Here is a 15,146-nt window from a genome sequence, read left to right on the forward strand (position 1 = left end):
AAAACTGTGAAAGGCAAAAATAAATATTGTGAAACTCGCGGCTGTAGAAACCAGCTGCAGCTGCTGATCGGCACATCTGGCCACCGTGGCATGGCACAGGCAGGACCCGCTCGGAGGCCGGGGCGAGCGGGCATCTCCCCTGCGCTCCCCGGGTACCCCTCAGCAGGAGCCGTGCGGTCCCCGCAGCATCGCCCTGCCTCTGCTCGGTAACCTCATCTCCCTGTTAACTGAATAATGGAGTGAAACCTTAGCTGTGCTGCTCTCGGCCTGAAAATAAAACCCTCCAACACAGCGCAGGCTCCTGCTAAAGACTGCTCGGGGCTGTCTGCACTGAAAGGGGAGTGGGTACCACGTAAATCCCATCTTTATATAAAGCCAGTGGGCAGCCGAGGGATGCCCAGCACAAAAGGGTCTGGGTTTGGGCTGGGGCAGGCAGAAAACACCGCAACGCGGGCACCAGGCGTGCTGCCTCCTGGCCCCGAGCACAGCGGAGCTGCAGGGGCGACGCTCCTGCCCACGGGCAGCAGATGCCTGTGGCTGGTTGATGCCTGCAGCATGCCATTACTTTTAAAGGCCAAACCAGGGCAAAATTTATTGCCGCGATGTGAAAAGAGATGAGAGCAAATCCCACTGGAGTGGAATAAACGTTACTCCCCGTGCAGATAGAGGCAGCAAGGGTGGACGGGCGCAAACGCCGGGGATTTGTGCCTGTGCAAGAAGCGGAGCGTGGGCACGGCCACGACCTGCCTGCGTCTTGGCCGGCTCTGTCTGAAACAGGGGGACAGGGTCCAGGTTTGGGACCGGGCTCTCAGGAGACTCCGACTCGCCCAGCCGTCAGGCCAAGTCCCACGGAGGCGTTTCTAACCCTCCACACGCACAATTCACACCCTTGTGTTTTTAAGGAGGCTCTTCCTTTTGGCAGCCTCTTAGTTGAAAGTGGAAAATTACACAGCTGACCCTCGGAGCTGATGGCCGTATCATTAATCATGATATTTTTATTAAAAAAAATAAATAAATTCCAAAGAAGACGCCACAAACGCGAGCACCGCGGGGGCTGCTCGGGTTGACCTCCAGTTGTATTTCGCTCCGGCGCAGGAAGTTGCTCACAGCCAGTTTATATATTTTAAGGGTGGGTAGATTGACAAATAGGAAATCTATGACATGTAATAGCTGATAACGCATGATGCATTTCCTCCTGCCCTGTGAATTATTTGAGGCTGCGTTTTATTTAAATATTATCACGCCTAGGATTTCAGCGTGTGGCATCCACAGATGACATCAGAGAGAAAAAAATAAGCAATTCTCCTTATTTTAGGAGCTTATTTAGTCCAGATATTTTAAGTTACGTTTTTGGCCCAGTATCCAAGCGATCTTTCTTCAATCTAAATAAATGTCTCCCATTAAAAAAAAAGAAAAGGAAAACAAAACAAAACACAAACCCAACAGATGTGGCGAGCCCCGCAGTTGTTCCAAAGCAGAAAGCAAACCCAAGCACGTTTGCCAGGCCCCGTCCGCCCACTTAACCGAGCCTGTCAAAAGCAATAATAAAGAACACTTGCGCAGTGCTTGATCTTTGCAAACCGCGGGGCAGCTTGCAATGGGGACCTACGGAGAGTGTGGGGTGAAGGAGGAAGCCCCTTTCTTTAAGTAAGGGTGTTGAGGTTTGGGGTTCGGGGAGGTGAAATTGCGAGGTCGGGGGATAACCGAGCTCAGCTTTTCCCCGATCCCGCTCATGGGCATTTTCGAAGCACCTCTCCCATGTGGCTCAGAGGGCGATGGAGGATTTTACACCCCACTTGCACCTCTGAAGGCAGGGAGAGCACACGGCTGCAATGCATTCGGGGTGCCGCTCTGCACGCTGAGCATCAGAGGCACAGACCAAATTCCCCCTTCCCCGAGGAGCGTTTCCATCCCAAACGCCCCATACATTTCCCACCACATCTCATCCCTATTTTCCTTGCCATAACCAGGGGTTTTTTTGGCTTCCACCGTGCTCACAAGCCCCCTCAGCCCCCTGCTCCTGGGGGGCTAACTAACCCCTCGGGTCCCTCCCGAATAACCCAGCCAGCACCGCCGCAGTCTCGCTGCGCGGCGGAGCAGCAGGATGCAGCTGCGGGGAGCCCGAGGACAAGCTGGGATGCTCCAACACTAACGGAGCTGCTGGTGGGACAGATGCTAGACTGGGCTCCCACTGGGACTGACCGGGAGCTGCAGAGGAGGCTGGACGGGACCAGCACTGGTCACCTGCGGTGCCTCCTGCGCTGCCCTTACCGTTCAGCAAGCTGCGGGGTGATGCACTGGGTTTTTTTCCCAGTTATGTTTTCCCAGCAGCTCTGCTCCCTGGCCAAGGCGCTCAGCCACGGCTCTTGTGCCATCTGCCGACCGAAGGCCGCCGGCTCCCTGGCCCCTCCACGCCCCAGCACCCAGCACCCAGCACCCACTCGGCCTGCCCGCACCCATCCTCTCCCCTCCGGCAGCCCCCAGGTGCCTCCTGCCCTGCCCTCGCTCCCGCCACCACCTCCTGCCCAGCCCTGACTCGAAAGCATCCCCAGGACTTTGGCTGAATCCCAGAAAGCCCAAAGATGAGAAAATTCTGCTCCTTGGTCATCCCCCCCTAAGGCCACCCAGGCGGCACCAAGGGCAGAGGAGGACGGGGCAAGGCTGCACCCCGGCTGCTTCCAGACCTGTTTTTGCAAGGAAAGAGGGTAAAAGCAGGAAGGGTCTGGCCAAAATATCCAGGTAGAGAATCATAGAATCATTCGGGTTGGAAAAGACCTTTAAGATCATCGAGTCCAGCCGTAAACCGAACACTCCCAGGTCCAAATGCTGCCACCGGCCAACCCTCCGCGGGGAGACTCTGCTCTTGCTCAGCATCATCGATGCTGTAAAACACCCCCACACACACCCCCACACCCCCACACCCCCACACCACACACACACACACACACCACACACACACACACAAAAAAAAAAGAAAAAAAATTTGTCTGCCCACTGCAAACCAGAGGATTGCACTCTTCGTCATAGAAATACTGAGGGGAAGGAGCAGGTAGCCCGATGGTTCGATGAAGGATGCTCCCTACAGCTGTCTCATTAGAAAAAGTGACAGACAAGCACCCAGAATGTAATTTTGTGAATTCAAATTTCCTCCATCTGCCAGCACTGGGGGACACTGAATTATTCATGATGTTTCACCAAAATAATCCCGTTTAAAAATAACTCTCCTGCTTAAAAGACAGCGAGAGCACTTTTAACACCGACCACTATTTTTATCTCCCGAGCATGACACAGCAAAGCCCCAAATCTCAGCCATTCCTGCCCCGTAGCCACCGCTGACCCTCTCCTCCTTAACAGCGTGGGTGACGGAGCATGGGGGAATTTTTTGGTCCCCTTTCAGTGGCCAGTTTTGGAGTTGAGAGAAGCAAAGCTGCACATCTCCGGTGTCCAAGCAGAGGGCACTGCTGTCTAATGATTTGGGCCAGGGCTCTGCTACAGCGGTTTGGTTTAACTCAACCCCAAACTTCTTCTGGCACAGAAAACCTCTCCCACGAGCAGTTGTTGCTGTAGCAGCAGCTGAGAAACCCTCTTTCCATTTAATCCCCTTGATTAATCCCCTTGATTGTTTAATATCGTCATCAGTGACATTGACAGCGAGATGGAGTGCACCCTCAGCACGTTTGGAGATGACACCAAGCTGAGCGGTGCGGCTGACAGGTCTGAGGGTCGGGATGCCATCCGGAGGGACCTGGGCACGCTGGAGAAGTGGGCCCGTGTGAACCTCATGAGGGTCAACAAGGCCAAGGGCAAGGTCCTGCGCCTGGGTCGGGGCAACCCTGGCGTCAATACAGGCTGGGGGATGAAGGGATGGAGAGCAGCCCTGCGGAGAAGGACTTGGGGTACCGGTGGATGAAAAGCCGGACATGAGCCAACAATGTGCGCTCCCAGCCCAGAAAGCCAACTGTGTCCTGGGTGCGTCCAAAGCAGCCTGGCCAGCAGGGCGAGGGAGGGGATTCTGCCCCTCGGCTCCGCTCTGGTGAGACCCCCCTGCAGTGCTGCGTCCAGCTCGGGGGTCCCCAGCACAGGAAAGACACGGACCTGGTGGAGCGGGTCCAGAGGAGGCCACAAAAATGATCCGAGGGCTGGAACACGTCTGCTGTGAGGACAGGCTGAGAGAGTTGGGGTTGTTCAGCCTGGAGGAGAGAAGGCCCCAGGGAGACCTTAGAGCAGCCTGCCAGGCTGATAAGAAAGATGGGGACAGACTTTTTAGTAGGGCCTGTTGCGATAGGACAAGGGGGAATGGTTTTAAACTGAAAGAGGGGAGATTCAGACTGGACATAAGGAAGAAATGTTTTATGCTGAGGGTGGTGAAACCCTGGCCCGGGTTGCCTGGAGAAGTGGTAGATGCCCCATCCCTGGAAACATTCCAGGTCAGGTTGGACGGGGCTCTGAGCAACCTGATCGAGTTGAAGATGTCCCTGCTCATGGCAGGGGGTTGGACTAGATGAGCTTTAAAGGTCTCTTCCAACCCAAACTATTCTATGATTCTATGATTTCAACAGGTCCCCAAAAATCCAGAAATAATAGATAAAAAATGGTGATAAAACCCAGCCCAACAGAGCAGCCAGGAACGGAGCAGAGCGCCAGGGAAGTGCTGGCTTGTCTCAAAAGGGTAAAAGCTGGCTAAAGTGGGGGAAAAAAGAGATAAACAGAGGGTAGAAGATGACAGCCTGCCCCAATTTTGGCGTTTCAGCCTTGCGCCTGTACTGCCTGCGCTTCGTCACGTCAAGATGTCCTCCCACCCTGCCCGCGCCCTGCCCACACGCTGCCCTCACCCCCTGCCTGCCTCTGCCAGCGCAGCAGCGACGTGGCCTTCGTCCCGGAGCCAGGCACAAAGAGGGTTCTCCGTGAAAACTTGCTAAAGTTTCAAAGTTATTTTTATCCCACAGATTCTGAAAAGAAGCACATTTTTCTGCCTTTTTTTTCCCCCGATGTTTATTAGAAAGTCTTGGAGAGGGAATCTGCTTTCCCTCACCCGCCTGCAGCTCGCTCTCTGCCATCACTTCCATTTTCTCTGCTTTTTGTTTTATTTCACTGATGAAAAAGGACAGAAAGTAGCTGGGAAAAAGAAGAGGATATAGAAAACCCTTTTAAGTTTAGTTTCAGCTGCATCAAAGCATTCGCAAACTCCTTAGAGATGGCTATATACATACTCTGTGCTTGCAAGCCCCTGTGCATGAACCCCACTCGTTATTCCCTTTATTCCCATTATATTCCCATTATTCCCATTAGTCAATATTTCCATTATTCCCTCGCTCTGAGCACTTTAAAAACAAAACCTTCTGGCAGCGCAGCAGTGCCTTGGGAGGGCTGGTTGCCCCATCGCGCTCCCGGCAGGCAGAGTCAGGTTTCCAGGGCCTCGGATGCTCCTCCGACATCGCTTCGGGATCCTGATGCGTCCCAGCGATAGCTGCCAGAAATCAGATACTTTAGGAGCTGCGGTTGTGCCGCTGCCATAGAAATCCTCCCGTTTAAACACCCGACGGTGGCGAGAAGCAGCTTTCTCCTGATTTCACCTAACCTAGTTAAAAAGAGGAGTAATGTCCCTGGAGAGTTGTAATAAAATTAACTTGCCAGTCAAAAAGAAGCTCATGATTTATGATCGCTTGTGATAGATCCTCTCAGTCTTCTTCCCAGAAATCCCCCAGTGGCCTCTCGCTGCCAAAACGTGGCGGCCGAGAGCCACGGCCCATCCCCGGCACCGCGGGAAGGGCCCGAGCCCTTGCCAGTGCCCATGTCCATGGCACCGGGAAAGCTCCCAGGCACGGGGCAGGGAGTGGGGCCGGGGCTGGGCAGGCTCGGCAGCGAGTTTTGGCAGGGGAACACCTGCAGAGATGATTTACAAGCCTCGTCCAAGCCTCTGGATGCATCAGAGACCGTTGCTGCTCCGCAAGCGAGGGAGGGCTGGATGCGGCCCATGGGGACACACGGAGCGGGATGGGGAGCAGCCAGCACAGCCCCACAGCCGTCGCAGGGCACTAATCCTGCCCCGGAGCCGCCCTGTGTGAAGCTCCGTTTTCCTTCACTCTCCCCCAACTCAACTCACCCAGTGCCTCATCTCTCCGCAGGTCCCAAAAGCCAAACTCCAGCCTCGCCATTAATCTTGGCCGCATCGAGTCATTAGGGGCGGATAAAGCTACTTACCCCAATTCCTTCCTGCTCGTCTCGATCCCAGCCAAGCATTTTACCTTGGCGCCGGCTGCCTCCCGCCATCAACAAGCCAAGGTGTAATGTTACTGTCTGTTTGCTCTCGCCTTTTGGTGCTTCGAGTCCCAAACAAGCCATTTAGACGTGGCAATGAATCCAGCTGGGGACGAGGAAGGGGCTTCGCGAATGGGGCGCAGCCCTGGCCTGGTAGGATGAGTTTGCAGGAGCTAACCTCGTCCGCGGGGACCGCAGCGAAGGGCTGCAGGGACACACGGCCGCTGCGGTGGCTGGCACGGGCAGGAGGCTCCAGCCCGAGGAGCCTGGGCTGGTTTAAGTGAGCTGCAGTGTCGTTCCTGCACAGGATTAGAAATTTTGGGGTCTGGGCAGCAAGTGCAATAGCCCAAAAAAAAGGCAAAAAAAAAAAAAGTACCTCCAGGTATCCTTCCAGCATGCAGCAGTCACACTGAAAAACTCACACTCCTACCAAGTGTAAAGAGAGCAGGATCAGGCCTGCAGCGAGGGACGGCACGACTCGAAACCACCTCAGAGGAGAGTGAGTGCTCTTTAGGAGGGCAGCCCAAAAGAAATCGCTTGAGCAGGGCCTGAGCTTTACGCCCGCCAAAGGGATTTAGCAGATGCTGAAGGAGGGCTGCGCTGTGAGCCTGCAAAGGCATCGCCGCACACTGTGAAACCCTCCCGGGGAAGGTGAGCTCAGTGTTCCCCTCACAATGTGCCCGGTCACAATTCTTACTTTACACTGGAAAATAAGGCACCGTGTGCAGGGATGTCCCATGGGCGTGAAGGCACACAGAGCTAAAAACACGGACTACAGGTGCTGGGAATGAACCCCTGCATTACACAGAAATGAGGACCGACCTGTGGGGCTGTGAGCACTTTTCTCCCCAAGCCACTGTATTTATTTTCCCTCCTGTTCCACCCCCTCACTTCCTTTCCTGCATTTGGGTAGTTTATTTATTCAGCCTCCCCTAACAGTCCGGTTTGGCTATTTCAGTGGTGCGAGAGATACCGACCCAACCCAGGCAAAAACTAGCTCTGCTCTGTCAGGGCTATCAGCAAACACCAGCCCCTGAGGCCAGCCAGGAATTTTAATTGAAATAGCCGGTCACTGGGCTCAGATAAGGCCCAGCATCACCCCACGGGCGGTGGGGCTCCCCGCTGCCCCATGGGGCTCCCAGGGTCCCAAACTCACGCGGGGGGCCCTGGCCCCTCTCCATGCCCTGCCGAGCCAAGCTCAGTGCCCCCCGCCAAGGCAGCACTGGGACAGACTGGGAAGGAACTGGGGCCCAGAGCTGCTGTGGCTGGGCAGCCCGCGTTGGCAGGGCCCCTGGCAGCATCCCCTCGCCCCGGCCAGCAGGAGCCAGGTGGTCTGCGCCCCTTATCAGCCCTTATCTCCCGAAGCCGCTCGCTAATGTGACCTTAATGGAGCTAAAATCCACTCGATTTGTTTTATTGCCGCGTAGCCCAACCCCCCCCCCCCCTTCTCCCTTCCCCTTGTTTTGGAAATACAGAGGCGAGGGGGTCTGGCTCCTTCCTCGGGAGCCGAAGGGGGGCAGCGCATGGGGAGCCGTGTCCGGGCCGCCGCATCCCGGGCGGCAGGGAGAGCCCCCCCGGGGCCCCACCCGCCTTCCCCTGCTCCCCCCAACCCCCGGGGACCCCCCCCCCGAGCCGGGCCCGGCGGCGGGGGCCGGGGGTGGTGCCTGGCCCGGCGGCGGCAGGAGGGTCAGAGGCGGGGAGCGGGGCCCGGAGCGCACAGCCCCGCTGCGGGCACGGCGGCTCCGACGGCCCCCCCGGCCGCCCCCCGCCGCCCCCCGCCGCCCCCCGGCCCTGGAAGATGCTGCCTACCCCCTTCTCGGTGAAGGACATCCTCAACCTGGAGCGGCCGGGCGCTGCCGCGGGACCCCGCGCCCTCCCCGGCCCCCGCGCTGCCCGCAGCCCCGGCGGGGAGGACGAGCCGCCGCCGCCGCGTAAGTGACCCGCGGGGCCGGGGCTGCTGCGGGGCCGGGGCTGCTGCGGGGCAGGGGGGACCCCGCGGAGCCGCTTTCGTTCCCCCGGGGTGGAAAACCGAGGGCAGCGGAGCCGCCCGTTGCATCCTCGCACCTCCAGCCGCGATCCCGCCGGAGCCGACGTTCCCCGCTGCCCGCCGCGGGCCGTAAGGGGTTTCCTCCTTTTTTCCCCTTTTTCTGCCCAGGGTGGGGGGTTTGGGGGTTGTTTGGGGCATTTCGCGGGCAGCCCCGGCGCGCGTCCCGCCCCGTCCGCCCCCGCCGCTGCCGCTGCCCTCGGGGAAACGAAACGGGGGGGGTGGATATAGCTGCGGGGTTTTTTTCTGCCGAAAGGCACAAATCGCCACCGTTTTCCACGACGCAACGCCCCGTTCCGATGCTCCGTAGATTGTCCCCCGCTGGGGACGGGAACCACCGCGCCAAGGCACGGCCGGCCCCGGGGCTGCGGCAGCGGGGAGCGGCTCCGCAGCGCGGCCGAGGGGGGGTCGGAGGGGCCCCTCTGCTCCCCGCACCTACAGTCCCACCAAGTTTCCTCTGCTGGTGTTTTCCTAATGCCCGGCGGCTGCAGAGTGGAGAAACGGGGAAACCAGTAGGACCAGAGCCCGAGCACTGGGCGGCACTGGGATACAGAGCTAGAGAGCCGGGGAGGACGAGGGGAGCCCGGGGAGGACTCCGTCGGCTTCACACCTGCAGACGGAGCCCTCCAGCACCCCATTTCCCCGCAGCCCCCCCCCCCCCTCAAATTCCCTGAGCCCCTGCTCTGGCTGCCAGGGTACCCGAGCGCATCCCACCAGCCGGGGAGCGACCGCCGTGCGAGACCCCCGGCTAGCTCGCCTGCAACACGAAACCCCAGCGAATTAAAAAAAAAAAAAAAAAACAAACAACTACTTTGCATCTTCTCTCGGATTTAACAATTTTTCATCCTTCGTTCCCAGCCCCTTCGTTTTTCTGGTTTTGCTTTAAACTCAGAGAGCTGCGGGATGCCCCTTTCCTCGGGCGCTGGAGGTAAATCCTGCCAGAGGTCTGACTGCAATCGCTTCCATCCCTCCGGAGCAGGACGGTGGGGAAGGGGGGTTGTGTTTTGGGGTACCGGCGTACCCCACTTTCCTTGTGCCCCTCCAGGCTGGGGCTGCCACAGTGGCAGCACCCACAACAGCACAGGCATCGTTAGGAGGGACCGAAAGGAGGCATTGTCCAAAATTCACATAACAGTCGGGCTTCTAATTCCATCCAAAAAAAAGGGAATTCTCTTGAATTCCCATTAAACACCACAGGAAAGTTCATACTAAATTTATCAGCTATCAACCCTACTTCATCTTATACCCAAGGGTCCCCCTTCCCAATTCGATCCCTCCTTCGGAAACACACCCTCACTGGGAACAGAACCGGACTTGGGTCTCACTTCGCTTTGGGTTTTTCTCGCTGCAGGAAAATGTTTGCTCGCCCACCCTTTCGAGGCAGACGAGAAGAAAGCCGACCCCTGCCACCATCCCAAGCAGCGACAGCGGAGAAAACCCCGAGTTTTATTCTCCCAAGCTCAGGTGTTTGAACTGGAGCAGCGATTTAAGCAACAGAAATACCTCTCCGCTCCGGAAAGGGAGCACCTCGCCAGCGTGCTCAAGCTCACCTCCACGCAGGTGAAAATCTGGTTCCAAAACCGGCGGTACAAGTGCAAGAGGCAAAGGCAGGATAAATCCCTGGAGCTGGCTGCCCACCCACTACCCCCGCGGAGGGTGGCAGTGCCTGTGCTGGTCAGGGACGGCAAACCCTGTCTTGGGGGCTCCCAGCCTTACCCAGCCCCATACAGCATCACCGCCAGCCCTTACCCCTATAGCTCCTACTACAGTGCCTATAGCAGCAGCCCCTACAGTGCTAGCTACGGGGGGAACTACGTGGGGGCATCCCCCAGCGCCGCCCCCGGCAGCCCTGCCGTGAACGTGAGCCTGGGCATGGCCAGCGCTGCTCAGCACCAGCCCGCATGCTTGCAAGCCACCGGGCAAGCAGGGATCAGGGCTTGGTAGCTGGCCGTGGAGGTCGGGACCGCCTGAAAAGCATCGAGAAAAGCCCCCTCCGCTCTAGAGCCCAGCCTTCGTCGGGACGGGAGCTGAATCCGGAGGGTTTCTGCCACGCTGGACAGGGGGACGACTCTGGAGCATCCGGCCCCTCCAGGCAGCTCGTGCGGTTATGTCTCTGCAAAGGCAGCTCGGGAGAGAGGGGGACGCTGCCGCTCCAGCACTGTGACTTTGGGGACCCAACGACTGAGGGCATTTATTTATTTAAACACAAATGTTTCGGAGTCCGGCCCTTCCCGCTCCCAGAGGGTTTGCTCCTCCAGGACGTCAGTGCACGGCCGTCAAGAGGGTCTGAACACTGCTTTTCTTCCTAAGGACAACTGGAAAACAGGGTCTGTGCACATCCCTTGTGCATTCACTTTTTTATGAACACTATTTAATGCTTTGAGTTCCTCTAATCTTTCGAGATACATTTCTGATATATGTTCTTAATATCTTCCCAGCACAGGTGTTAATTTCTGTCTTTATTATTATTATTATTTGCAAATAAAAAACAAATTGGTGAAATTGTGTGTTTTCCCTCGCTCGCCATTCCTCACTCAGTATTTTGACTTTTCCCATCCACAATTTGCATTTGAGCATCAAAATCTGATCCAAAGAAAACAAAAAAATCAATTTTAATACTAATAATTAACACAGAAAGATAATTAATTGCCTTGTAGTCCAAGCTTGGGGACCTCCCAAGGTTTAACCCCCTCCCGAACGCTTGGCAAGTGTTTTCAGCTCTCTGTTGCTATTTCCTTACTGGTAAAATGGGTTTGCAGGTACATCGTGGGGAGCTGCGAGGGGCAGCCCCGAAGTTATGGGATCACCCGGTGGGTTGGTGTCACCTGAATTACACCGACGCCACCGGTGCCGAACCAAGAGGTGCGGGATCCCCAAATCAGGATCCATCGGCATCAAGTGCCCTGCTGGATCAAAGGACTGTATGTATATTTTTATATATATATATCTATATATATATATTTATGGAGTGCAGGAGGGCTGAGTGCCGTTGCGGTGTCCCGGGGCAGATCAAAGGGGAGCACAGCCACATCGTGAGCAGGCGGCACGAATCCACAGCCTCACACTTACAGAATAAACCCAGCGAGGCCTCGTTAGACTGACCCATTCATCGGGCTGCCCACGGCCCCCCAGTGCAGGCTTTACTCGTATCGGGGAGGGGGAAAAACCACACAAAGGCCAATGCCTGATGCAAAATGTTGGTTTAACGGAGATCTTTCCACTACAATGCCAAGATATCCCAGTGACGGAGCCAGACAGCAACCTGCACACAGCTCCCACTGCATGGGACAGGCAAAATCTTCCCCTCGCAACCTCCGTCTCCCCTCCGGGCTGCTCCCCCCTCCTCCCCGCTCCTTTCCCGACAGCTTCTTATCCTCCCAGTGTCTGGTGAAAAGAGACTTGCAGGAGGCAATTAAGCTTTTATCTCCAATCCCTCTCAGCCCCATCACTCCGGCTTTCGCTCGCTTCCCAAATGGGACATCCCTGACATCCAAATCAAACCAGAAAAACCCTCTCGGCGAGATAGCTTGCTCACCGTCCTGCTGCTCCGAGGCTTTGCAGTCCCACCGAGACCCTGGAAATGACTGGGTAAGGCGACAGCCACGCTGGGTGCTGCCCCTTCTCCTCCCCTTCATCCATCCACACTCACTCGAGGATATCTCACAAAAATCAGCTGAGTCTCAGGTCTCTGTCCTGGCTTTGGAGCAGCCGGGAGAGTCGACAGGGTTCTTGCACCGGGAAATCCTGCTGGCATCGGGGAAAAGCCCCAGCAAACAGCAGCATCCCCAGTGCATGGGCTCACCTGCAAGTCTTAACAACACTGAGAGTTTTTCCTTCGAGCTTCAGCAATCAAATGAGGCAAATCATGTGAAACTCTCCCCAAATAAACACAGAAATCAAAGAAGGAAATTGCTACCCGCCCCAGCTCGGGAAAAAGCCTGAAAATGGGAATAATGAATGCTGAAGGCATCTTTTATGCCCCTCCCTATATTTTGGAGGGGCTTCCCGAAAGCTCGGTTCCCATAGGGTTGGGATACCTTAAACGCCTGGTTTTTGCCGGATCCCCTCTGTCACCTGCCTCTCTGCAGCACATGCCAGGGCTGCTGCTTTAAACCTCCCCTGTTTCCAGCCCAAATCAGAACCTACTCGCTACACCAACCACTGTAAAACCGAGCTTTCCCAAACACATCCACATCCACAAACCAGCCCACATTTCCCCAAAGCCTTCTCCTGGCCCAAAACTCCTGTCCTGGGCCAAATTACTCCCTGCTTATCAGCTACGAGTTATTTTCACCGAGCGAGCCATGAATGCAGGCACCGGCAATGAAGGGAAAAGAGACTTGACCACAAAATTGCCGTGCAACGAGGCTGCCCAGGACAGATCTACAGACGGAGGGGTCAAGCACATGAACAGCACCAGGAGATTTCACTAATAGCTACGGTAAAGCTGTGGCAGCCCAGCTCTATTTGCAGGAAAATGCTTAATTGAAATGAAATTGTCCCCCTGGAAGGAAGGGAACTGCCCAGCTTCTGGGGAGAGAAACCCTTCTGCCGGGTCTTATGTTCATAGCTTTGCGACAGAGCCCAAAATAGTTGGGGCTGCAGGACAGGCTGAATCCCTGGGCGTGCGGCGGGGGGAACAGGCACGTGCTGAGCTCCGGCAACAGCAAGGGCAGCCTAAAATTGGCAGGGCTAGGGTCTCTGCAGTGGGAAAATTGGCTCCCAAATTGGGCGCAGAGTGCCCCCAGGGAGCGGCACGGCTTCCTGACCCGAGCGAGCATCCCTGCAGGGTGCCGTGCTCGCAGTCACGCCGACACGCCTTTGGGCGACGTGCCTTTGGGCGACGTGCCTTTGGGCGACTTGCCTTTGGGCGACGTGCCTTTGGGCAACTTGCCTTTGGGCGACATGCCTTTGGGCAACTTGCCTTTGGGCGACTTGCCTTTGGGCGACGTGCCTTTGGGCAAGCCCTGGTCCTGCCAGGGGACCCGCCGGTGCCCCTCGGGGCTCCCCCTCCGTCTCAAGCCCCCCTGGGCAGCACGGTGGGATCCAGATTAGGCGCTGGAGCGGGCAGGCAGGGAGCCGTGGGCAGCCCACCCACCCACCGCGGCCACAGCAGCACCTTATGCCAGCTCCTAATCCGCTCTCCAGAAGCAAGGCCAGGGCCAGCGGCCGCGGCACGGCTGCAGTAACACTCTTGGGCTCCAGTTGCTTCATAAATCTTTCCAGATTCCCTTTCCCGGACTATAGGAGGTTAATGAGGCTGAATTATTGAAGCCACTGAAGTTTTCCAAGCATACGGTGAATATAAGGGGACATTTTCTAAGCCAGGAGCACCAGCAGGTTAAAGAATGAGAGAAAAGGGCAGGTTAAAAGCAGGGTTTGGGGCACATCTGCACAACCTGCTCTGGGCTTCGGGCTGCCGTAACCAAACACCCTCCTAGAAAATCAACAAAGTCCTCAGGGGATTTCAAGGAAATCTATTGTTTCCCTTTTTAAGGTTAAAAAAAACGTGCCCGGGCTTTTCGGCTGAGGACGAGGGGCTGGGTTTGAGCGAAGGCTTTAGGCATAGAAGAGGTGATCAGCGCTACGTTGTTCCAACAGCAAAAGGAGTCTGCAGACAACAGGGCTATAGGGGCTCACTGTATATCCACATACATTGCTCAGAGGGTGCCTGCAGTTCCAAGGATGCTGCTCGTCTGCATCCGCGGAGCCGAGTCCTGCTCCCACGGGGTTGCTTTGCCTTATGATGGGGCAAGGTGATTTTTTAATCATGTGCTGCCCACATCTGGGGGGGGTTCACGGCTGTTTGTGTGGCGAGCGGGGAGGTTTTTTTCTAACAGAAACTCCAGAAGAACAGCTACAAATAAAAGTGGATACTCCAAAAAAAATCTGTTATAACAGAGAGCTCGACTCACGGATTTTCTTGGAATCGGGAAGGTTTTGCTCCTTTCGGGTGCCTTTGAACACGAGACCTTGCAGGATGGTGTATAAAGGCACTAAGGCTTCTTAAATAAATGCTGTCCCATTCCACAGCTGGGATTAGTCTGAGGTATAGGCTCAAATTTTCATGTGAACCCTCTGCCCCTTTCTGTGCAAGCATTTGCCTCTGGAGCCGCTCTCCCTGTCTGTTATATCTTAACTTTCATTTTAAAGCCCTCGTTAGAGCAGCTTTGCAAGGCCGATGAAAATGTCTTTGATGTTTTTCAACAAACTGCACCAAAGTCGAAAGTTTTGAAGAAAACCCTCAAAGACCTCAGAATACAAAAAAAAAAAAAAACCAAACCCCACACCAATCCTTTTATTTTCTTCACTTTTATCCCCTGAAAACAGCATTTCCCCAAAGAGCTCTAGGGATTACCCTGGGCCATAAATCATTTCCATAACCAGGAGCGAGCAGAGCACCGGCTCGCTGGGGCTGGGGCAGGGGATGCAGGAGCCGTCCCCTCGCAGAGCATCCCTCCGAGGCAGCGATGCTGCTCCCCCCTCCTCTCGCCGAAACCCCCACCCTGGGAGCATTTTGCTCCCAAAAAGGATGAACTCACTTAGGCATCCTTCTCTCATCGTGAAAGCTCGGGGGTGATTTGCCAGCAAAGGAGCGACAGAGGGGCAAGGGAGGAGGATGAGGTTTGGCTGTGGCCCCATGGATCTGTGGGGAAGGGTGTCCTGAGCAAGAGGGAGAAGCAAGCAGCCAGAAAACCCGTGGGAGCCAAGACACAACCGAAGGGCGTAGACTCCTGCCAGGGATCTCCAATCAGGCCTGGGAGGCTTGGCTGCCTGCCGTATAAATGCAGAGCCGGGAGGGTGGGAAGCCAGCGTGCCTCTGGGCAGGGAGAGGAAGAGGAGG

At 56.1% G+C, this 15,146-nt stretch overlaps 1 protein-coding gene across 1 annotated transcript; it reads left to right on the forward strand.

Annotated features, from left to right (window-relative positions):
- The first annotated feature begins 8,056 nt into the window (after positions 1 to 8,056).
- NKX2-6 (NK2 homeobox 6) lies at positions 8,057 to 11,403 on the forward strand. The gene is made up of 3 exons (XM_075523576.1): positions 8,057 to 8,180; positions 9,648 to 10,162; positions 11,311 to 11,403. Exons 1-3 carry the CDS (start codon positions 8,057 to 8,059, stop codon positions 11,401 to 11,403), a joined length of 732 nt encoding a protein of 243 aa, XP_075379691.1.
- The last annotated feature ends 3,743 nt before the right edge of the window (positions 11,404 to 15,146 follow it).

Source organism: Mycteria americana, chromosome 23 (genome assembly GCF_035582795.1).
Source record: "Mycteria americana isolate JAX WOST 10 ecotype Jacksonville Zoo and Gardens chromosome 23, USCA_MyAme_1.0, whole genome shotgun sequence".
Lineage (NCBI taxonomy): Eukaryota > Metazoa > Chordata > Aves > Ciconiiformes > Ciconiidae > Mycteria > Mycteria americana.